This window comes from Diuraphis noxia, unplaced genomic scaffold (assembly GCF_037042655.1).
Source record: "Diuraphis noxia isolate RWA-SAM2 unplaced genomic scaffold, SU_Dnox_SAM2 contig0001, whole genome shotgun sequence".
In the NCBI taxonomy this organism is placed as follows: domain Eukaryota; kingdom Metazoa; phylum Arthropoda; class Insecta; order Hemiptera; family Aphididae; genus Diuraphis; species Diuraphis noxia.
In genome coordinates this window covers 70,936,597-70,959,758 of record NW_028301711.1, presented here as the reverse complement: position 1 = coordinate 70,959,758, position 23,162 = coordinate 70,936,597, and the positions used below count along the sequence as shown (strand labels likewise).

General features: G+C 27.6%; 1 protein-coding gene and 3 pseudogenes across 1 annotated transcript; all 4 read left to right on the top strand.

The window, feature by feature from the left end:
* Positions 1–505: 505 nt before the first annotated feature.
* On the top strand, positions 506–2,659 carry LOC149061578 (protein ZBED8L-like). Its single transcript, XM_089215036.1, has 2 exons — positions 506–2,390; positions 2,637–2,659. Exons 1-2 carry the CDS (start codon positions 506–508, stop codon positions 2,657–2,659), a joined length of 1,908 nt encoding a protein of 635 aa, XP_089071162.1.
* A 363-nt stretch (positions 2,660–3,022) lies between these two features.
* Positions 3,023–6,171, top strand: LOC149061577 (uncharacterized; annotated as a pseudogene).
* A 3,502-nt stretch (positions 6,172–9,673) lies between these two features.
* LOC149061576 (uncharacterized) lies at positions 9,674–11,981 on the top strand (annotated as a pseudogene).
* A 3,735-nt stretch (positions 11,982–15,716) lies between these two features.
* On the top strand, positions 15,717–16,348 carry LOC149061575 (uncharacterized; annotated as a pseudogene).
* The last annotated feature ends 6,814 nt before the right edge of the window (positions 16,349–23,162 follow it).

Genomic DNA, 23,162 nt, shown 5'->3' with positions numbered 1-23,162 from the left:
TGCCGTCAGCGACTAGAGCGCTCTATTGCGGTCGCCGTCGCATAACTGGTCGCCACAATAATACACAGTACCGCAGTGTTGCCATATTTGAGGATTTTTCCTTTTTCTGGGGATTTTTGGTGTTGTTGGAGAAAACAGTGAGGATTTATCTACTTTTGAGGAAATCTGGAGATTTTTTCATAAATTTGTTAAATTAATAATTAATCTGAAGAATTTTGAATTTTTACACAGGTATGCAAGAATTTGAGTCGTCATAATATCAGCGCTAATTTCTTATCACCGGGCCGAGTTTTTATCACGTGACCAAATTGTCAAAATTCATATCTCACGAGTCACGAATCACAATATTATCAATTATCATTATCCTACTTAAATACTTAATAGTTAATACTTTCCCATTTTCTTTTTAGTCTTATTAGACGTACTTAGTACTAGTATTTACTACTTAATACTTAATAGTTTCCTACTTATTACTTAAATTGGATATTTTAGGGACTGTTTTAATATGTCATCGAGTGATGAAGATGCATCTAGAGGCTGGCCAAAAAAAAAACAATATGTTCATAAATACAGAAGTGCTTGGGAAAATATCCCAGAATTTAAATGCATCAGAAGCAGCAAGAAAGGAGAAAACTATTTCCACTGTATGGTTTGTGGGGATGACTATTTGGCAGGAAAATCTGCGCTGCAGAAACATATAAAGACCACGAAACATACCAAAAATGCCAAATCCCATGCTAATTTGATTCCAGCAAATAAAATGCCAAGAGTCCTACAAAAAAGTAGTATGGAAAAAAAAACCAAAAGTGCTGAGCTCAGAATTGCTATGTTTATAATAGAGCACAATATTGCGCATAGAACTTCTGATCATCTAGTAAGTCTTATCAAAACGATATGTTCAGATTGTTCCGAGCCCGACACCATAAAAAATATTAAATGTAATCGCACTAAAGCAACGGCACTAATTAATAATGCTGTGGGTTCCTATGGACAAGAAGAACTAGTAAAAAAGATGAATAATCAGTTATTTTCCATTTTAATAGATGAATCTACTGATAAATCATCTATTAAGAACTTGGCCATTATTGTCAGATTGATGGATTTAAAAAATTGTATTGTTCGTGACGAATTTTTTAGTTTAACTGAAATTGCTAATGGAACAGCACAAGGAATTTATGATGCAATTACACATGTCTTTGAAAAACATACCATAGCATACAAGACAAATATGGTTGGATTTGCCTCTGATGGGGCTAATACAATGTTTGGTTCTCACCATTCAGTGAAGACACTTCTACAGAACGACATACCAAATTTATTTGTTATGAAGTGCATATGTCACTCTTTAGCGCTATGTGCATCATACGCCTCAAATAAATTGCCTGATTCGGTAGAAAATTTAGTTAGGAACGTTTATACCTACTTTAAATATAGTTTTAAACGTCAGACTGAACTAAAAGAGTTTCAAGTGTTTGTGGAATTAAAGCCACATAAACTCTTGCAACCGTCACAAACAAGGTGGTTATCTCTACATTTATGTGTCAAAAGAATTTTGGAGCAGTATAGTGCTTTAAAATTATATTTTCAAGGACAACATTTAATTGAAAATAATGCAAACGAAATATTTTGTGAACTATCCAAAGTGACTAACCAATTGTATTTGCACTTTCTTGATTTTGTTCTACCTATTTTAATAAAATTAAATGTTGAGTTTCAAAGTGAAAAACCACAAATCCACAAACTGTATCAAAAAATGTCTTCAGCTTTTAAATCAATATTAGAATGTTACATAAAACCAGATTATTTGAACAACACGGATGTATCAAAATGCCAGTACAGGAATCCTATTCATTTTGTTCAAGTAGAAGAAATATATGTTGGTGGTAAATGTGCTGCTATTATTTCAGATGGAAAATTAACAAATAGTGAGAAAACATTATTTTATACAAATTGTCTAAATTTTTATGTGGAATGTGCATGCCAAATTTATAAGCGATTTCCGTTTAACTCCACCGAAGTATCGTGCCTAAAAATGTTACAGTTTCTGGAACCAAAACAAATTAAGAGTATTCCTTCAATTGGACCGGCTGTAAAATATTTTGAAGTAAGACTTAATATTGATTTAAATGATATTGACAGGGAATGGCGCCATTTAAGAAATTTAGACGTAGATTTTGATGTAGAAGTATGCGAGTTTTGGAAAAATATATCAAATATTAAGGACGGTGACGACAATACTACTTTTCCCTTACTCAATAAATTAGTGTCATTTGTTTTGATTTTACCTCATAGTAGCGCAACTGTTGAACGTCTTTTTAGTGTTATTAACTTAAATAAAACAAAGATTAGGAATAAACTATCAACAGATACTGTTACAGGAATTTTACATTGTAAAAATTTATTGAAAAATCAAGACAAATCATGTTTTAACTTTGATATTAACTCTGAAATAATAAATAAAATGAATAGCTCAATATATGATAAATAGAACTATTTTTTTTTATTAAATTCTTTTTTAAATTGAACACATTTATTAGCTTTTAAATAATGAATATGTTGTATACTTAAATATTTTAATTTGTTTTATTGTATTCTGCCTGACACAAACTGTGATGTAAATCAACTATATTTTATAGTGGGGATATCTGGGGATTATTGAGTGTAAATTTCGAGATTTATGACATTTTCATCTGACAACACTGCAGTACCGTTTATCTGTATATTCTAAAATCAATGCTAATACCTATGTCCTATAAAGTAGAAAATGTATATAAGTGGCTACATAACATAATACTCAAGGCAGTAACTGGAAATTAATTTCGGGGAGGTTGTAATAAAAAAATGTGTGTTATTTGATGTAAACGTATTATGTAAATTGTTTATTCTAGACTACAACATAATATAACACAAAAAAAAATCAGGTACAGCCTTGATTTTACATACACATGATAATAAGAATAACCTACTAAATAAGTTTATGGATTTCGAACTTTTTTTGTTTTACATAGTTAATGATATTGACATGAAGACTCTTCCATGTTTAACAGAAAATATGATTAAAGAACTGATTCCTGTAATAGGTCATCGAGCAAGATTTTTGTCAAATTTAGAACAGTGGAAATTAATTATTCAAGGATCAATGCCTAGTGTAAATAATTATGTACCTAATTAATATGTTTTTATTAAATTTTAATATAAAATCCGAAGTATGTACCTACTTAGGTGATGGATAGCTGTTTATAGGTAGAATACTTTACCGACACTGAAATGTCATTGACAATGACTCATTTTGTAATATAATAGTTTTTTAAAATTTCGTTTAAACTTAAAAAAATATTACCTAGGTACCTACCTACCTATATTAAATTATTCTTTTTATTTTAGATTAATGAATCATCATCTTTAGATATTAGAACTGATATTTTATTAGTTGATGACATTTCAAGTATACCTAGCCAAAGCACTTCAACTTCGACTTCAACTGTTGAGGTAAGAATGATGATTCAAATTATTTATACCCATTATATGTTGTTTAGAAATAGATATGTTATAATTTAAGGGGCTTAAAGCTAAAACAGCTTAATCCACAATATTGTTTTTTTTGGTGCAATATATAATATATAAGTCTTAATATGTTTGTAATTTCAATTTTTTAATCACTGGATTTGTAAAAAGTTATAAATTATAATTCCCTTAAACCTATATTAGATAGTGTTAATTAATACCACTTAATTAAACTTGCATGAGAATTACAAATGTTTATATGTTGTTTGAATTTATTTTCTTTCATAATGTTATACAATATTATAATATTAGTATACTCTAAAACAAACTCATTGATAATAATAACAACTAGGTAAATTTTTAAATAAATAAATTGTATGTAAAATTTTTGAACTATGTTCAAAATTAATGAAATAACTGACAATTTACTACCTAAAAACATTTTGTACCATAAAAAAAACAGCAAAAGTTGGGTATGTATTTTTTTATGTATATTTTGTATGTTCCTTATTTGCCTTTTATATACTATACCTAATACAAATGTTTAATATTTTTATTTTTTATATTATTATGTGTGTTAATTATTAATAAAAACCAGAATTTTAAATTATCATTATGGTGAATACACTCAATATATGAACACACTAAGGCATATAATTCCAGTCTCTAATTATTAATTATGCTGACCATAATTTTACCTGACATATATTTAAATAATATATTATTTTATTTTTTTTAGTCTATTGATCTCTCAAACGTTCCAAATCTCTCAAATCTCTCATCATCATCCAAACCTATAGTAAGTCAAATATAAATTTAATACACCAAATAGGCAATTTCAATGTCGTTATTATTTATCTATTTTCATATTTATGATACTATCAGCTGTTTATGGTATTTTAAGTGGCAACTACTACTTCTGACTTAAAATTCTAAATAAGATAACTTTGTTTTTTTATATTTCAGTGTTTTTTTTTAATCGACAGTTTATCAATTAAACTCGTTTAAAGTTATGAATAATAAAGTGTTTCTAAACTAAACTATTGATCAAATAAAATAATATTGAAAAAATAATTATCTTTTAATATATTAAGTCAAAAAGAGTGGTTGCCATTTAAGAAAGACATTTTTATATTTGTAATCAAATTAATTTTGTTTACAGAATTTATTAGATTATCTTCAAAGTACAAATGAAGGTAGATCTTTACTTGCAGCTTATCAAGAAACTGGACTCCTGGATAGTGTTGGTCGCAAACGCTTGTGCAATTTAGTTATTAATAACGAATTGAGTGCTGATGTTAATATAAGAGTTTCTTCATCCAGATTACAAGAACTCGCCTATGAAATTACAACTGTGTTCAACAAAGAAAGAACACCTACTTATTTTATACCATATTTGTCATATGGGCCTGGCCTTAAACGAGCCGCAAAAGGAAAACTTCTTGACTGTCTCAACAATAAAAGGAGAGAGTTTAGAAAATCAGGAATTATTAGATCATTGAAACGAAGTTCAACACCATCATCTGGACGTTCTTCTCCTCTTATTTTACCACCTGAAGCACTTCAGATTACTAATAATCAGTTGGATAATGACATTGCATCGGTTGAAGATAGCTTAAATTGGCTCCATAATTCTAGTGATCCTTGGTCACTATAGTTGAGCAACATTGGAATACAACTGCTATTACCCGTTTGAAACAACAACTGTCAACAAATGGGCTGTCCATTACTTCATATATGACTGAATATCCGGCTTTAAAGAAGCCATCAGGATATTTTCTTGTAAGTTTATAATTTTCATCTAAAATAATACAATTTTGTATCTAATTGATTATGATTTCAGATTTTCAAAGATTTTGATATTGCATATCCTGGGTTTTCTGATAAATTGTTTCAAAATCTGCCACTGTATAAGAACAAAATATTTAGCTTAACTGCAGAAAAAATTAAAAAAACCAAAGAACATTCAATTAATCAAATTCTTAAAGATTATGTTCAATTGGGAGCTGAATGTAAACCAAAAATTAAATTAAATTAAAAAATATAATGTTTGTAGTCCTTTTCTCTGTGAGTAGGATATTGTATAAAAAATAGATTTTTGATTTATTATTTAATTAATTATTGAAAGATTTTTTCTAGCCACATCACTGTATTTATGAATAACAAACATCATTTGTATTTACAGACAACGAAGAGGCATCAAACATATCAGCATTTCTCTGCATCCCTTTTTTAATTGGAGTTACAGTTTCTAGAAGTAAGAAGACAAAACTTCAATGGAAACCTTCAAAATTAGAAATGCGGGATGGATTCATAACTCACGTTCGAAGTAATGCAGAGATACAAGAAACTATATCACGTAAACAAGAAAAATTGTTAGGATTAGGTCATACACAGCAACCTTTTATTATTATAGTAGGTCCTACCTTAAGTGAAATTTCAAATTATTTTGTTGTGGTTGATGATGTATTTTATCAGCTAAACTCAATTATAGCTGCTGTCGATTGTTGCTTTAAAACAATAATAACATTTAACGCAGAGTATCCTGTAGAATGTGAAACCATTTGGTATTTCATTCAAAAGGGGTTTTATAATTTACACACTACATTTGATAAAAATTTTACTACTGTAAACACTTTTATGTCTGATATTGGAATTTCTTCTTAATAATATATTTTCTCATTATTTAAAAAATTCAGTTTTTATTTTTTCTAAATGCCTAAATGTTTTTTTATGTAAAAAGGAAACTAATGATATTAAAAGTCTTTTTTAACACTTTGAACTTCAACATTTAAACCATCAATTCAATTTTTATCAGTGTATTGAAGAAGAATGCTCAAGATCTTTTTATTTAAAAAATTCCTTCCGGAAACATTTGTCAAAACATTGTAACAATCTAACTGATTTAACACAGCCTTCTACATCTCATTCTATCATTGAGAGTTCCTCTGATTTAGATTTTATCTTTGATACTAATGTATCTGATCCTGTTACTTCAAATGAAGTTCAATGTAAACAATTTATTGCGCCTGACAAAATTTTAAATCAAATAATAATTAAATTCCTTTCTTCTTTGTACGCAAATCCTATTATTCCCAGAAATACTGTACAAATTGTAGTTGATGGTATAGAATCTGTTTTTTCAGAAGGTATTGCTGTTTGTATTGAAAGTTATGTTGATCAGATGATTTCTGAAGGTCAAATATCTGTTGAAAGTATAAGTATTTTCAACAATATTATTAAAATAATTAAAGACTCTTTAATAAATTTTAAAACAGAACACAAACGTTTTAGTAATTTTGCTACTCAAGGTACCTTTGTTGAACCAGAGGAAAAAGTTATAGGTCAAAGATTAAATAGTGTTAAGAAAGATGGCTTAACAATTTTAGAACCTTGCAACTGCACAGAACAGTTTATACCACTAAGGAGCGTCTTACAAAAATTTTTTTCGCTTGAAAACGTACTTATTGAAACCCTAGATTATAAAAAAATAATGGAAAATGATAGTGGTATCTTAACTAATTTCATTCAGGGTACCTATTGGAGAAGCAGAATTATTAACCACGATGGGCGAATAGTATTTCCCCTCTTTATGTATTTCGATGACTACGAAAGTGGAAATGTCCTAGGAAGCCATTGCAGTATACATAAACTAGGCGCAGTTTATGTAGCTGTACCATGTATTCCTCCTTATCGCTTGAAAACATTATCTAATATTTTTTTGGCCTTACTTTTTCACTCATCGGACAGAACACAATTCGGAAATAAAATAATCTTTAATCCTGTTATAGAAGAATTTAATTATTTGATGACTAATGGTGTAGATATAAATATTCCTCAATTTAAAGGAAAATTATATTTTGAATTGGATCTTATTTTAGGGGATAATCTTGGAATACATTCTATTACCGGTTTCACTGAAAGTTTTTCATCTAATTTATGTTGTCGAATTTGTACTGTGGCAAAGGCGGATATGAAAATTCAATGTTATGAAAATAAAAATCTTTTAAGACATTACGAGCAATATTTATTAGACTTAGAAAAAGATGACTTGCATGCCACAGGGCTAAAAGAGAAATGTATTTGGTTGGATATTAAAAATTTTAATTTGTTTGATCAAATAGGGGTAGATATCATGCATGATATGTTTGAGGGATGTGCAAAGTACATAATCAGTTTTATATTAGTATATTACATAAAAGAATTGAAACTTTTTTCATTAGAAAAATTAAATGATCGAATATATGGTTTTGATTTTGGACCAGAAAACAATAAACCTTGTTTGCTTAGTATTGACCATATTAACGCAGGAAAACTTAAGCAATCAGCATCTGAAATGATAACCTTGATTAGATACTTTGGTCTCCTTATTGGCGATTTTGTACCTATCGGTGAGCCAATTTGGGATCTATATTTAACTATGCGTAAAGTTGTAGACATTGTGTTATCAACTTCACTAGAAGAAAGTAGTTGTTCCTTACTAGAGACTTTAATAGGAGAAATGAATGAACTTTATATAAAATATAGTAAAAATACACTCAAACCAAAGTTTCATTTTCTTACACATTATCCATTAATAATAAAAAAATTTGGTCCTGTTGTCCACTTTTGGTCAATGAGATATGAAGCTAAACACAGAATATCAAAAATTTCTGCTAGGTCTTCTTTTAATAGACGCAATATTTGTATAACTTTGGCTATTAAGCATCAACTGCAATTAAATGACATATTTACCAAGGGGTTATTGTGTCATAGCCTTGTTATAGGTCCTAGTAAAATATTAAATTGCTCAAAATATAACTTAATTAAATCTGAATTCAATCTTAATACTGATGAACCATTAATTTGTATAAGTTGGGCTGAACTGAAAGGAACTCGATACAAAGTGAACAGTATTTTGACAAAAGACTTGGATGATGACAACCCACAATTTGTATCTGTTAAAGATATCTTTATGTATGGGTCTGACAAAATAATATTTTAGTGTAAATTGTTAAATACTGTAGGTTTTAATGAACATTTGCATGCTTTTGAAATAGAAATACCAGTTTCAAATATGTGTTTCATTTACCAGGATTCATTAATATCTCCCATACCAAACACTATGAATGTTACTCCAGATGGAGTAAGATATGTGACAGTTCGAGACCCATTATAATATTATGATTTGAAATTTCATTTGAATGATATATTTATTATTATTATTTATTGATATAATTTATTTATTTTATGGTTTGATGTACATATTTAAAGTTTGATACTCATGTATAAATGTATAATATGTAAAATCTTTATATATTTTTTTGACTTTGTGATTTTTCTACAGTATTATTAAAAGAGTAAGTATTTTAAATATGACCTAGTATTGATTGATTTAATTGTAATTAATAAACAACAATAATTTGTATAATATAGTATAATATACATTATAATAAATTGTAAACATTTTTATATTTATTTAAATAAAATACCTAGTTGTTATAAATATGACTTATTTATTAATTGTTAATTGTAATATAATATATGTATTATGTTTTATATATAGGTAAATATTATGTTTTAATGTTTTATATCTATGACATAAAAAGTTTGCTTCAATTACAAATGATTTTGTACAAGCATCTCAATAAATTTAGAAATGTTAACAAAACAAAAATGTTAAGCTTACCTACTAGAATAGTTCAGTACTAACAAAAAAGGTGAAGTATCAGTAACAAAATGATTTGCTGTAGATGAATTGTAATTGTGTACATAAAACAAAATGTATACTAATCATTGCAAACTTTTTCTGTTAACTCAACAGAATAGAAGGATGATATTCTGTAGTATTGAATACATGTTTAGTATACATAACTGAAAGTATTCAGTCACCTATACATAATTTTAGTTGTTAATACCGAATCAAGAATAGTACTGATTACAACATAATATAGTTTATCTAACCATTTACAGTCAACAAAATTACATTTGTGTACGCAACTAATAGTTATGTTGTCACTGAGGGAACTAAATTTCATGGTTATTGTTACCATATTTTGGTTAGATACTTTAACTTAGATTTAACTTGTTTTTAATAATTTATTTGTGTACTATGTGGTAAAATACTGTAAATAATAATGATAAGATCTAGTCTAACCTTTTCGTTATATTATAGTTATAGTTGTAGAAAATGGAACAAGACAAATTTGAAAAAGACACCACCCATGTCGTAGTACAATTCAGTGAAAAATCTAAAGACGGAAAAAAAATAATTGATCTTGTGCCCGTTGCATGGGTATATCAAAATGATAAACAATTATTTTGTAAATATCCCACAAGGAAAAAAGAATATAATAACTTAAATGAAATGTGTAAAACATCTGCTGCATATGGCTCATTTTGGAAAAGTTTTGAAGTTACTATTATTAAAGAAGCTGGTGAGTGATACAATTTACAACTATGTACTCAGTTATGTGGGTTTTAAAATAATTGTTACTGATTATCAGTATTCTGTATATTGTAGTCATAAATATTGTTCATTCTAATGTTTCAGGTAATTATAACCAGGGAATTAGAAGAATGGAAAAAGCATTTTCAGATAAAATGGTTCAAAGCAGTAATATAGAAGATTATAACAGTTCCGAAGAAGAAGAAGATAGCTTAAAATTAGATGCAGCTGAACTAAAAAAACATTTAAAAAATTTTCCTTCTTTTAATAAAAAGCGTGATGTTGATGATGTAGAATCAAATGGTTATTAATTTATTATAAATAATAATCTACACACACATATATATATATATATATATAGATATTAATTCATTAATATTAAATTATTGTTTATTTATGTTTAATGACGACAATTATAGTATCCATTCCAATGACCATATGCAACAAAACTTGGTATCTGATCATAGTACTTCATCAGGGTCATCAATTGCACACTCTTTTATTCGAAAAAAATCATTAAAGAGATCCAGAAGTAAGTACATAACTTACTATCACATACAACTTAAACTGAATTTATCTTATATTATATTAATATGGCACATAACATTGGCAGCTTATAGGGTTCACAATATGTTGTGCACAAATATTTTACCGCAGATGTATGATCTATAAGTAAATAACAAAAAATAACAGTTTGTTTTAGAACTTCCACATTGTTTGAAATTTCTTTTAAATTTGTTATTAGCCTACTTTATTTTTCATTTTCACCTTTTTCCAAGAGGTTATGTTAATTTAACTTAAGAAAAGAACATATTTTACAAAATTACATGATTAATATCTATTTAATGATAAATTATTATTTTAGACCATGCTACAAGTTCTAGTTCATCAACCACATCATCACCTACATCAACATATCAAAATTTGTCATCAGCAACTACTAAAATAATTAAACTTCAAAATAAAAAGAGACAGTCTCCCACAAATATTAAATTAAATGCACTTCATGGAAGCAACAATAAAAAAGGTACATAAATCTTGTGTATTTACATAGATTTAGTGAGTTTTATTAACTTGGCATGTTTCCAAATTAATCTTATACTAAACTGATCTGATTTTTTTTTTAGTTTAAAATGTTATCAATATTTTACTATTTATTGTTTTTAGCTCAAACTTCTTCAAACGTTAAAAAAATGAAACCATGCAGAACATGTGGTTGTACATGCTCTTCAGGTATATTTTCAGTTAAATTCCTAAGGTATTCTTATATAAAAAAAAACATTGATTATTCTGAAATTTACTATACCTACTTTTCAGTAATTAATAAAAAAAAAAAAAAAATGATTTGATTTTATTAATTACCAATTGCACATACCTAAATGTTTGTTTGTTATAGGTACATCAGCTTTAGAAACAGTCACCAAAGCTCATTTAGAGTCTACCAGAAGAAGTATAGAGTATAGAATAACACAATGCAAGATGAACAAATAAATGACATGCCCAAGATGAACTTGGAAGATTTTCAGGATTTTGATACACTGTTAAAAAGTGACCTTGAGCTAATAAAGAAACTGGTATAATTGCTTCTGAAATTAAAGATTCAATTAATTAATCTGTTATTTTATTTTTTAGAAATGTTTTATGACGATAAACATTAAAAGTGGCATAAAAGTAACAGAAAATTTAACTGCAGTTATACCGCGTATAATGTCTAAAGATGTCCAACTTTTGTTTAGTGCTTTTGGGAGAGAGACTAATGGTAGTAAAAAACTGAATTTTTCAGCAACCCAAACTTACAAATATTTACTAGGTATTTAATATTGTAAATATTTTTTTGTAAAATTATATATATTCTTTAATTTATTTTTGTATTTCAGAAGTCATTACTACCAAAGACCCGGGTTTAAAAATATAGATATAGAATATATCAAGCCAAATTAGCCGATGGTTTTCAGGTGCCAAAGACCGTGAAGGTGGGAAGAAGGAAAGGCAATATTACAAAATGATAAAATCCAGCAATAGTAATAATACAGAAAATAAAAATGAATAGAATTGTGAATAAATTAAGTTGTCATTAAATTACACATTAAAGATTATATTATACTCCCAGAAATAAAGAATAGTTTGATAACTAAGAGTATTTTATTGTTTAAGCTATGTGCATAAACATGCTAAGTTTATAATTTACTATGAATTTTATTCAACATTTTAATAGTTACTACAATCTTCTAATTTGATTATTATTTAGCATCCAGAATCTAGTTCAAAATACTGTTAATATACCCAATGGTCACAATAAATTTCTAATTTTAGGGATGATACTAGAAAATGTATTAATATAGTATTTATATTATATAGACTAATTTTATGAGAAAAGGTATAGGTATTACGTACCACCATACCAGACTTGTACCAGTTATGCACCATCATGTAAAATCAAACTATGTCAGTACTCAGTACTTATATGGCTACCACTAGAGTACTAGACTAGTACAGAATACTATTGTGCCTGTAAGGATAGTTTTTACTGCACCACTCTAATAGTATATTATACTGCACTAGTTATCTATGCAGTTTGTCAATGATTCATCAAGCCATTTTTTAATTGTATTATTATTTTTTAAGCGCTCAGTTAGTTGAAATTTTATTTTCTTTTTATGCAAATAGTTTTTATAATTGTTTTCAAAAATATTTAAAATTTTATTCACTACATTATTTAAGCTATTTGATGATGCTTTAAGTCCACTTTCATTATCAATTGAAGTATAATTTTTATTAAGAAGATGCAACTGCTTTTTATCATTTAAGTTTTTATCAACAAATAGTTCAAGTTGACATTGGTTACAATTAAATTTTTTCATACATTTATAGCCCAAATATCCTGCGAAATATGTTACAGAACAGTCTTCTAAAGTGACATAATTATTACTATCAGTATTATTTGAGTCCTCGTCAGATGAAAAAAAACAGAGAGATAAATTAGAATTACATTCTGTGTCGGAATCAGATGATAATTTCGAACTGTTAAAATTTATTTTATTCAGTGAACTAACTGGGTCAATTATAATTGGATTATCATCTTCTTGGGTTTCCTCACAATTTGTCGCTTTTGATGTACATAAAGAAAAAATTCAATTACTTCTTATGGAAGTTCTGATTGTTCTAGCTGTTGGGTTTTTGTTATAACCACCATTTTGTCGAAAAATACTAAAGATGTTTTCTAAAACATCCTGATTTAAACGATTAGTCATTAAAAATACAATATCATTAGATTTCTCTGCTTCAAAAAATTGCAATACACCTTTAATGGTCTGTGTAAGCCCTTTAAAATAGGGAGGTTGAGATAATTTTCCTTTTTTTAATTTTTTGTAAATTTGTGAAGTATTGTGAAGCTTCTATTAAAATTTTTTTTACAGTATCTAGATCAGTTAATGCACAGAGGTATGGATTATGGCTATATAAAGATTTACTATTTAGACAATCAAATAAATGATTAATAAACTCAATAAAATCTGCAGTATTTGATGAAGTGTTACTTTGAAGTTGTCCTGTTTGTATACAAGTTCAGATTGATGCGGCCATGGAATTGCTTAATAATTGTACTGCTAATTTAACACGCATTTTTTTGAAAAGAATTAGGGTAAATATGTGCATCTGTTATTTTGATGAGAGACTTACTTTTATGATTTTGTTTGTCCAACTCATATGTTTTTTTTATATCATCAAATGAGATTATTTTATTATCTTTTATATAACAAGCATTAATTAAATTATTTCTAATACTTTTAAGTAGATGAGGAACATCAAACAAAGAAAAAATTGTATTGTTGTTGATAAAAAAAAATGGATTATCTTCTGAAATATTTAATGATTTTAAAGTGCTTTGGTTGTTTGTGCCTTGATCGCAAACTATAATTTTGGGACATAACCCAACCTCAAATAACTTTTGTAAAACATAAATTATTAATTTTTTTAAAATTGTTTTGTCAACTCCAGAATGAACAAGAAGATATGCAATTGGAAATTTCCATGTAGAGCAGTGGTTAAACTGAGGGGGGACGAAGGAGGACTGAGTACCCCTTCTTATTTACGGTTAGATTATGCGTCCCCTTTAATTTAAGTCTCCAAAGTCTGGGGGGACGCTAAAAAAATAAATTTATTGTAAATTTAATAATATGTTGCATGTTAATTTTAATAATTTATTAAATTATTTATGCAGCCAAACACATTGATTAGATTTCGAATTTAAACATATTTTATTTCGCTCGAATAATCTCCACGTTCTGAAGATGGTTAAGTTTAGTGCGATAAGCGATTTTTAAATAATAAATTATTGTGTAGTAGTGTCACAGAATAGATTAAATAGTGTAGTGTGTTATCCATAATAGTGTGCGATTCCATGTGATATAATAATTATGGTTTAAATAAAATATTAAACTGAAAGAATATGAATAGTGATATTATTTATTATAAATTGTTTTTTTAATGAAATGTTTAAAACTAAAATGTAAATGTATTTTTTTTTTAATTTCGGGCAATGATTTTCAATTCATTTTTAACTTAGCAGGCATTATATATTTAAAATCATTTTTCATAGGAGAAAATTTACATACTATATTAACATAACATTTTTATGAACCATGGTGTATAAAAAAATCAAATTATATAGGTTCATACCTAGTAGGTTTCTTAAAAAAGTTTGGTTAGATATAGATTTTGGATGAAGAACTCGGGAACGCTCCTTAGTTTTTGGTAACGTTAGTCCCCCCTCAAAATTTTTCCCACTTTAACCACTGATGTAGAGTAAATACCTTGAGCCATAAATACTAAAACACAGTTGGCACTTTTATTGGTCCTCCCATAATGACCTAAATCTTCAAAACCTTCAATAAAATCAAATTCTTTGGAATATTCTATAAATTCTTTTATATACATTTCATCAAAACAAACAGTGCAAGCTTTTTCTTTATAATCAGATGACTCAAATTTTTTTTGTATATGACTGAAAAATAATTTACTAAAACCTGGTAAGAATTTTGATTGACCAATCCAACGACGAATAGTTGATGGCCCAGGTAAATTAACTTTTTGTGAACGTAAAAATTTATATGCTGTTGGTGATTTACAATATAAGTTTAAAGCTAATTTTTTTTCATTTAATGTCCACGGACGACTCCTATCTTTTAATTGCATCGTTACCATTGCCTTAGAATTAATTGATGGAAAGTTATGAATATTTATTGAATTCTTAGCATTATTATCCCTTTCCAGCCAAATGATAACTTTAGGAATCACGTACTTTTACGATTTATTATTATTTTTCAAAGACCTATTAATTATTATACTCTATGTTAAATCATAAGAATTTTTGTACTCATTCTAATGGTAACACTGGTTTTAGTCGTTGCTGACTGTTTATCAATTTAATAGCAATTGTTTATGTTCTAATCGTGAAACACGTTGTAGCAGGAACACATCGATTTATATCTTGTTATACGGTAAGTAAAATTGTATTATTGACTAAAAAAAAAATATTTTCGATTAGGAAATTAGTTTTTCTAACTAAATAACTTGATATTATTTGTGAATGTATTTCAATTGATTTACAGTGGCTTCGTAAAGGACATGATTCCGTCAGTAATCATTGGGATATAAATATTAATTGGATAATTATTGTTGTTTACCATGCATTCCCAGTGATTATTTTAGGAATCATGTAACATTTAATTAGTAATTGTTACAAAATATTTAATTTTTCAGTTTTTAGCTTATATATTTTTAAATAATGAGCCGTGGGTTAAATGATGATGATATTGTAAACCTTTTAAATGGGGATGTATCTGACATTGAAGAATTCGACGAGGGTGAAGACATTAACTATGAAAATTTAGATGAAATATTGTCAACAATTCCAAATGAATCTGATGTAATTTTATATTTATAACAAAATATTTTATGTAAAATATAATCAATGATTATTATTGACAGGTTAACAATAATGTAGAACTTTCCATCAATGAAAACCTAGATGAAGTTATACCAAATAATTTAGATTTATTAGAACAAATTTTAAATATTAATGAAATTGAAGATTTTGAATTATCTGAAACTGATCATTTAGATGATAAAATTATTCAAATACCCAAGTGGGAAAAGGTAAAATAAATTTATTTTAAATTTAATGTTTATAATTATAATATTGCATTAAATGTACCCTGGAATAATACAGAGAATATATGGAAAGGTAGTTTACCAGAACCTCCTGATAATATATTGTCTCCATTTGAATACTTCAAGTTATTTGTTGATAATGACATGATTTGTAACATATCTGAGCAAACAAATTTATACTCAGTTGAAAAATGTGTAGCTACTTCACCAGAAGAAATTGAACAATTCTTAGGAATCCAATTGTAATAATTATTTAGTTTTTTTTTTTTAATTTTACTTTTTAATTTATTATTTTTGTTTATGTATAGGTACATGAGTATTATAAAAATGCCATCATACAGAATGTTGTGTTTGCTGATTCTCTCGCTGGTTGTGCGCTTATGAAAGATCAATAAGCTGTGAAATGTGAAATTTTAATTATGATGGTCAAGCCGGCTATCACTACCTAATCTGAACTTTTTATTTTTTAATTTGTTATCGTTTTGTTTTTAGTCATTTCTAGTATTTCTACAATATTCTTACTGGGTTGTAAAAATAAATACAGATAATGCAAATAATGCAATGTATGTTTATAAATAAGACAATAATATTGTATATTAGTTATGTCTTATATTAAACATTTATTATTTTTATTGTGACGCGTTATAAATAAACTGCTACGGCCTACGAAAAATCACCATTTAACAATTTAATTTTAGGAGAGAGATGTTGACGATTTTTGATTGTGTTTTTCCAAATATAATTGTCAAACAATCTTGCAAGTCATAAACAGTTAGTAGTTAACAGTTGACACTCCATATTTTCGATAATTTCAAAAGTATTTTATTAGGTAATTGATTTATAAATATGAGACCGGGCTGTAAACAACGTTCCGTTGTTTGGGATCGTTATAAAAAACATACTGATAATAAGACTGTTACGTGTCAAATATGTAAAAAGGATTATAAGTATTATGGAAACACGACAAACTTAAAAGGTAGGTAATTAAAATTATAATATTTTATTAAGGGTTTACATAATTTTTAAACTAGGCACATGGAATTATCTATTTGTTTACCCTTTCTCTTTATAATTATTTCAAACACCTTAGTTTATTAATTTAAATAACTACATTTCACATATTTTATAGAAAATGTCTCTCCATACCCCGTGTGTTTACTTTAAAATACATTTAAAAAAGTATTCAACATATTTTTTTTATTGATAAAAAAACACAGGTAAAAATGTTTAAATGATTCAATATTATACAATTATATTATTATACTGAATTTTCACGACGATTAAAGATATATCTTTAATCATGATTCTCACATTAGTGCACTGTAGTACCTACTGTAGGTATGTTAATTAGTATAGGTAACATAATATTCTTTTAAATTTATCATTTATTTATTTAAATATATAAATATCGTCGATGATAAGCAATTTATTGGGAAATAAACCATGTTTCACTATAATGCTGTAATGTTGTTTTGTATTACTATTATTTATTTACCACTGTCTAATTATTATTATTTTATAAATGTATTTTCATTTTTATTTTTCGCCTTACTTTTTATTTTTTGTTCTAAAAATATTATACTTTTATTTAATGTACAGATGTGTCATCTTGCCCCACAATTTTTTTTTTAAGTTTTAATTATTCATCATAACACGCAGTTTATTATAGTTATCATAAATATATTCAAAATATAGGTAATAAAATGCAGTTTCTAAAGTGTAAAATTGATTTAGTAATTATACTTACGGTATTCTGAAAATCGTTACTTCAAATGAACCAAAAATGTTATCAAAACATTATATCAATTATATCAAAATGAAATATTTCATACTTCAAATCCTAATTATATTATGTATTTTAAAATATTAAGCATTAAGTATGATAAATACTAATTTCACAATTTTTGTATCTTTTTGAATTTATAATAGAACATTTAAAACGAATACACCCTACCAAACTCAATCAGATCACTCATAATGAAGATGATCCAGACTACCGAAAATACACTTAGTTCCTCAACTTCAGCAATTTCTCCTAATTTATCATCTCAACATTTAATTTCGTCGCAATTTTCTGAGCCACCTTCAAAACGGCCTCGTCAACTGAAACTCTTTGGTTCGACAAAAGTAAATGAACTTAGTGATTCTGAAATTAAGGCTATTAATAAATCTTTAATTAAAATGATTGTCGCTGATTATCAACCACTCTCTTTAGTAGAAAACATCGGATTTATTGAGTATACTAAAAAATTGCAACCACTTTATTCTATCCCTAGTAGAAAAGTATTAACTTCACAATTGTTGCCAAAAGAATATAATGTTATGCTCCTTAAAATAAAATCTATTGTCCAAAACGTAAATGATTTATCAGTAACGACAGATATGTGGACATCCAATTCCAATAAATCATATATAACAGTGACGTGCCATTTTATTTTTGACAACCAATTATATTCCATATAATATATTCATATAACCAGTAATTGCAACTAAAGGCGTTTCTGACAGACACATTGGTCAAAATATACACTATACTACAATATACTACACTTACAAATATTTTTAATGAGTGGAATACAGCAAATAAAATAATAACCGTGGGTATCAGACTATGGGTCAAATATTAAAAATGCAATAAACGAACACCTTCTTAAACACCATCACCCATGTGTGGCACACACATTAAACTTGAGTATAAATGAGGCAATAAATAGAAACTCTGATATAAATCAAATTTAAAAAAAATGTAGGACCATAGTAGGGCATTTCAAGCACAGCAGTAACGCCACTGAAAAACTCAAAGACTTTCAATTGCAAATGAACTTGCCTCTATTAAAAGTTAAGCAAGATGTGCCTACGAGATGGAATTCCAGTTTAATAATGATTGAAAGACTTGTAAACATTAAAGCCCCTCTACCTGCTGCTATGTCAACTCTACCTCAAGCTCCAAATTATTTAAATGCGCCCGAGTGGGAGATAATATTAGATTGTACCCATATTTTAAATCCATTTGAAATAATGACAACAGAATTATCAGGTGAAAAGTATCCAACATTAAGTGTGGTTATACCACTTATTAGAGGTCTTCAACATATTTTAAGAAACTTGAAAACAAAAACTGATATTGGGGATGTATTTAGAAATATGTTAATGGATATAGTCAGTAGACGGTTGGGCATTTTTGAAAAGAATAAAATTGTTGCAAAAGCAACATTCTTAGACCCACGATTCAAAAAAACTGCGTTTGGTTTACTTGAAAATGCTAGTAATGCGCAAAAAAATGGGTAAGCGAAGAATTAACAATGATGATTAGCACAAATAATGAAATGGAAAATGAAATGAATACAACTGAATCTACCACCACAGCGCACACATTAAATAGTACTAATAATGCAACTAAATCACTATGGGAGCATTTTGATAATAAAGTCGCTGAAGTCAGAACTACATCGAGTCCAAATGTAACTTCCACTTTGATAATACGTCAATATTTAGATATGCCACTTTTAGATCGTAAAAAAAATCCATTGGAATTTTGGAAACAGCATAAAGACACATTACCAGATTTGTATAATATGCAGCTGAAGTATTTGTGTATTCCAGCAACGTCTGTTCCATCTGAACGCGTATTCTCAAAAACAGGACTGATAACCAATGATCGCAGAAATCGGCTATCCCCAAAAAACTTAGATTACATCATATTTTTAAATAGTAATTTGAATTTGTTTTAAAATTTTTTTGTTTATTTTTATATTTTGTCCAGTTTTGTTCATTAAATATTTATTATTCTTATACTTTTTTTACTTACTATTACGAGCTGTTATAAAGTTATTTTATTAGCTAACTATTATTTTTAATTTGGAGGATTTTTAATAAATTTTATTTGAAACTTAAAATGCATTGTCAACATTTGCTGATTTGGTAGCTATACATATTTGTAATATATTTATAACGTTTCATTTAAAATATAATATAAAAAAAATGTGATAGAGTTTTTTCATAATTAAGATTTTACAGTATTTTAGACCAGCAGATTAATTTAAAATTTAGATAATAATTATTAAATAAAAAAAATGAAAATCTGTATTTTAATAAAAGCATCTATTAATAATAAATTATTAATACATCATGGTTATTATTATTCCTAAATTATAGTTAAGTTTTTAATTGAAAATATATCAACAAATATAAAAAGTAAAATTTAATTAATAAATTACTTACTAAAGTGTATTCATTGAGTAATTTTTTGATTCTCTCAATACGTAATAATAGTCAATTATTCTTATCATACGAATAAACAATTTTAATTTCGAGCGATTTTTCAGAGATTCTCTCGATTACTAATCATTCGATTATTCTTATCATAGGAAAAAACGATTTTAATTTCGAGTGATTTTTCGAGAGATCTCTCGATTATGAAAATGTCTCGATTACTAATCATTCGATATCGAAATCATTCGATTACGCCCATCACTACCTGAGGTAGTCTACCTCAAACCGGTATAGGAATATGTTAATATGTTATTCACCGTCAGTAGTAATAATATAAAATTAATTCATACAATGCTACCTACCGACAGCTATCATAATTAAAATTGTAGTCGCCGAAAATCCCTATAGCATAGTCTATCTGTATATTCTATAATCAATGGTACTATGTAGATTCGTTTTTCTTCTCCGCGGTAATTACACAATGTCCATACCGGAATGTTCCGATCAGAGGACACTGGTTTTACCGTAACGCATATGTTACACTGTCATTTGTTTTACACTTGTAAATTGTAACTCAATATTTTTGTTATATTAAAAATATTTTAAAATACGGTCTGCTAATGAGTAAGTGATAATAGTATAGTATATGCCAGTGGCGTAACAATAAAATTTGCCCCCCCCCCCCCCCACAAAAATAAAAATGGGCCCCTAAAATATTGTTTTATAGGTAGGTATATTAGTTTAAAAATATTAATCTGATAAATCACTTATTTTAATTACAATTGAACATAAACAGCAAATAATGCGTCATGCCGAGAAGACCATCTAGTTGGAAAAAGCCGTTATAATGTAGGATTTTTTTCTAATTTGCTACTACTACTTCTATTATTACGACTCGATAATGAATTTACATTTAAAAGAAGATCCCACCTTTTTATACTTGAACTAAAAAATGTATAAATTTGTTGTATACATAATATATATAATTATAGGTGTATATACGACAACGTGCAGCATTGATGATTCGAAACGGTGTAAAGTACAATATATTATGTATGTATATAAAGGTTCCTACAAAAGCAAAAACGACGGTAATTTAAATTTCACGAATTGTTTTTGGTATATTATAGAGGTAGGTGCATATTATGTCCTTTGAGCGTCGGATTACCGAGATTCCGCCGCGTTTCGATTGTGGCCCCCGTGCGCGTCGCCGTCGTCTTGCAATCGAACCGAACAAAAGGGTCGATATAATATGATATAATACGACGTGTAGAGTCGGTGCTTTACACAGCCGGCGTGCTCATAAAATATAAGTGGCTGTTGTGCGTTTTCATCAACTCCCGTAGTGCCGTATATAGGTATACCGTCGAGCAGTGCTTCAGTTGCGTACTGGAGCGTACAAAATTTTCCAATTTGATAACAAATGCGATTTGCAGCATTGCAACAAAAAAGATTATCAGTTTTATTGTGATGATGATATTATACATTCATCTGCACGTTAACATAAATCCCCATTGGTAAAAATAAAAAATGATATATATACCTATATAATATACATATAACTTTGAACCTTAAGAGGACGTGATTCCCGCATATGTTGTCTCCGTCTTACAAATGCGTAACATGGCAAATTTTACACTTGGCAGAAAACGTGTAGCTCTGATGTTAGTTTAAAATTTAGAATGAATTTACCTAGGGCTGGCGGTATATTCGGTATACCTACCGGTAATTACTGGTATTTAAAAAATCTCGATATCCGGTATTTTCGGTATTTCAGAATACCGGTATACCGTAATTTGGTAATTATCGTTGTTACCGAAAATACCATGCCACGGTAATACCGTAAATACCGAGATGTGGTAATTACCAAAAATACCAAAAGTTAAGGGAAAAACGGGAAATTTTACGTACAATCAGTTTTCGACAAAATCGATTTTGATTTTTGATGTAACTTTAAAACAAATTGCCATTGATACATGAAATTTTCACCGAATGTTTATATAAGTATATTCTATTTACTATGATATTTTCAAAAATGTTTGATTGAAGTTGAACTATTCATAGGTATATGCAATTTTAGATCATTATTAGTTTTTTTTTAAATTAAAATCGATAAAAATTTATTTTTTGAGTAGAAAATCTTGAAAATTTAATACAAGGCTCTTAACATGTTGTTACAATAGCAGTTGAAAAATAAAATAAATTCATAGTCACAATTTTTTTTTTATAAGCATTCAAATTTTGAATTTTGACAAAATACGGAAACATCATAAAAATTCGCAAATTATTTAAGATAGAAATTCATGAAAAATTTTCTTTTTAAATCTCAGATTTGAAAATTTAATACAAGATTCCTTACAAATTTGTCAATCTTTATCATAAAAAAAATATATCCACCGGAAATTCAAATTAAATTTTTATTAGCATTTGAATTTCTAATATTGACAAAAATTTGTCAATACCATGAATATTTGCGAATTATTTTGTAGTTCAAAATGTATAAAATTGTTTGTAATTATATCTAAGGTTAAAAAAATCGACACTAAGTTTTTTATAAGTTTTGCTTCAAATAGCCAATTTTCGGTATTTCAGAATACCGGTATACCGTGATTTGGTAATTACCGTTGTTACTGAAAATACCGTGCCACGGTAATACCGTAAATACCGAGGTGCGGTATTTACCAAAAATACCATACCTATGTAATTACCGAAAATACTGAGTTGTGTAATTACTGAAAATACCGAAATGCGGCAATTACCAAAAATACCGTACCTAGCCACTTAGCTCTTAGGACCTAGGTAATTACCGAAAATACAATACCTACCCACATTTATTTTTCATTATTTT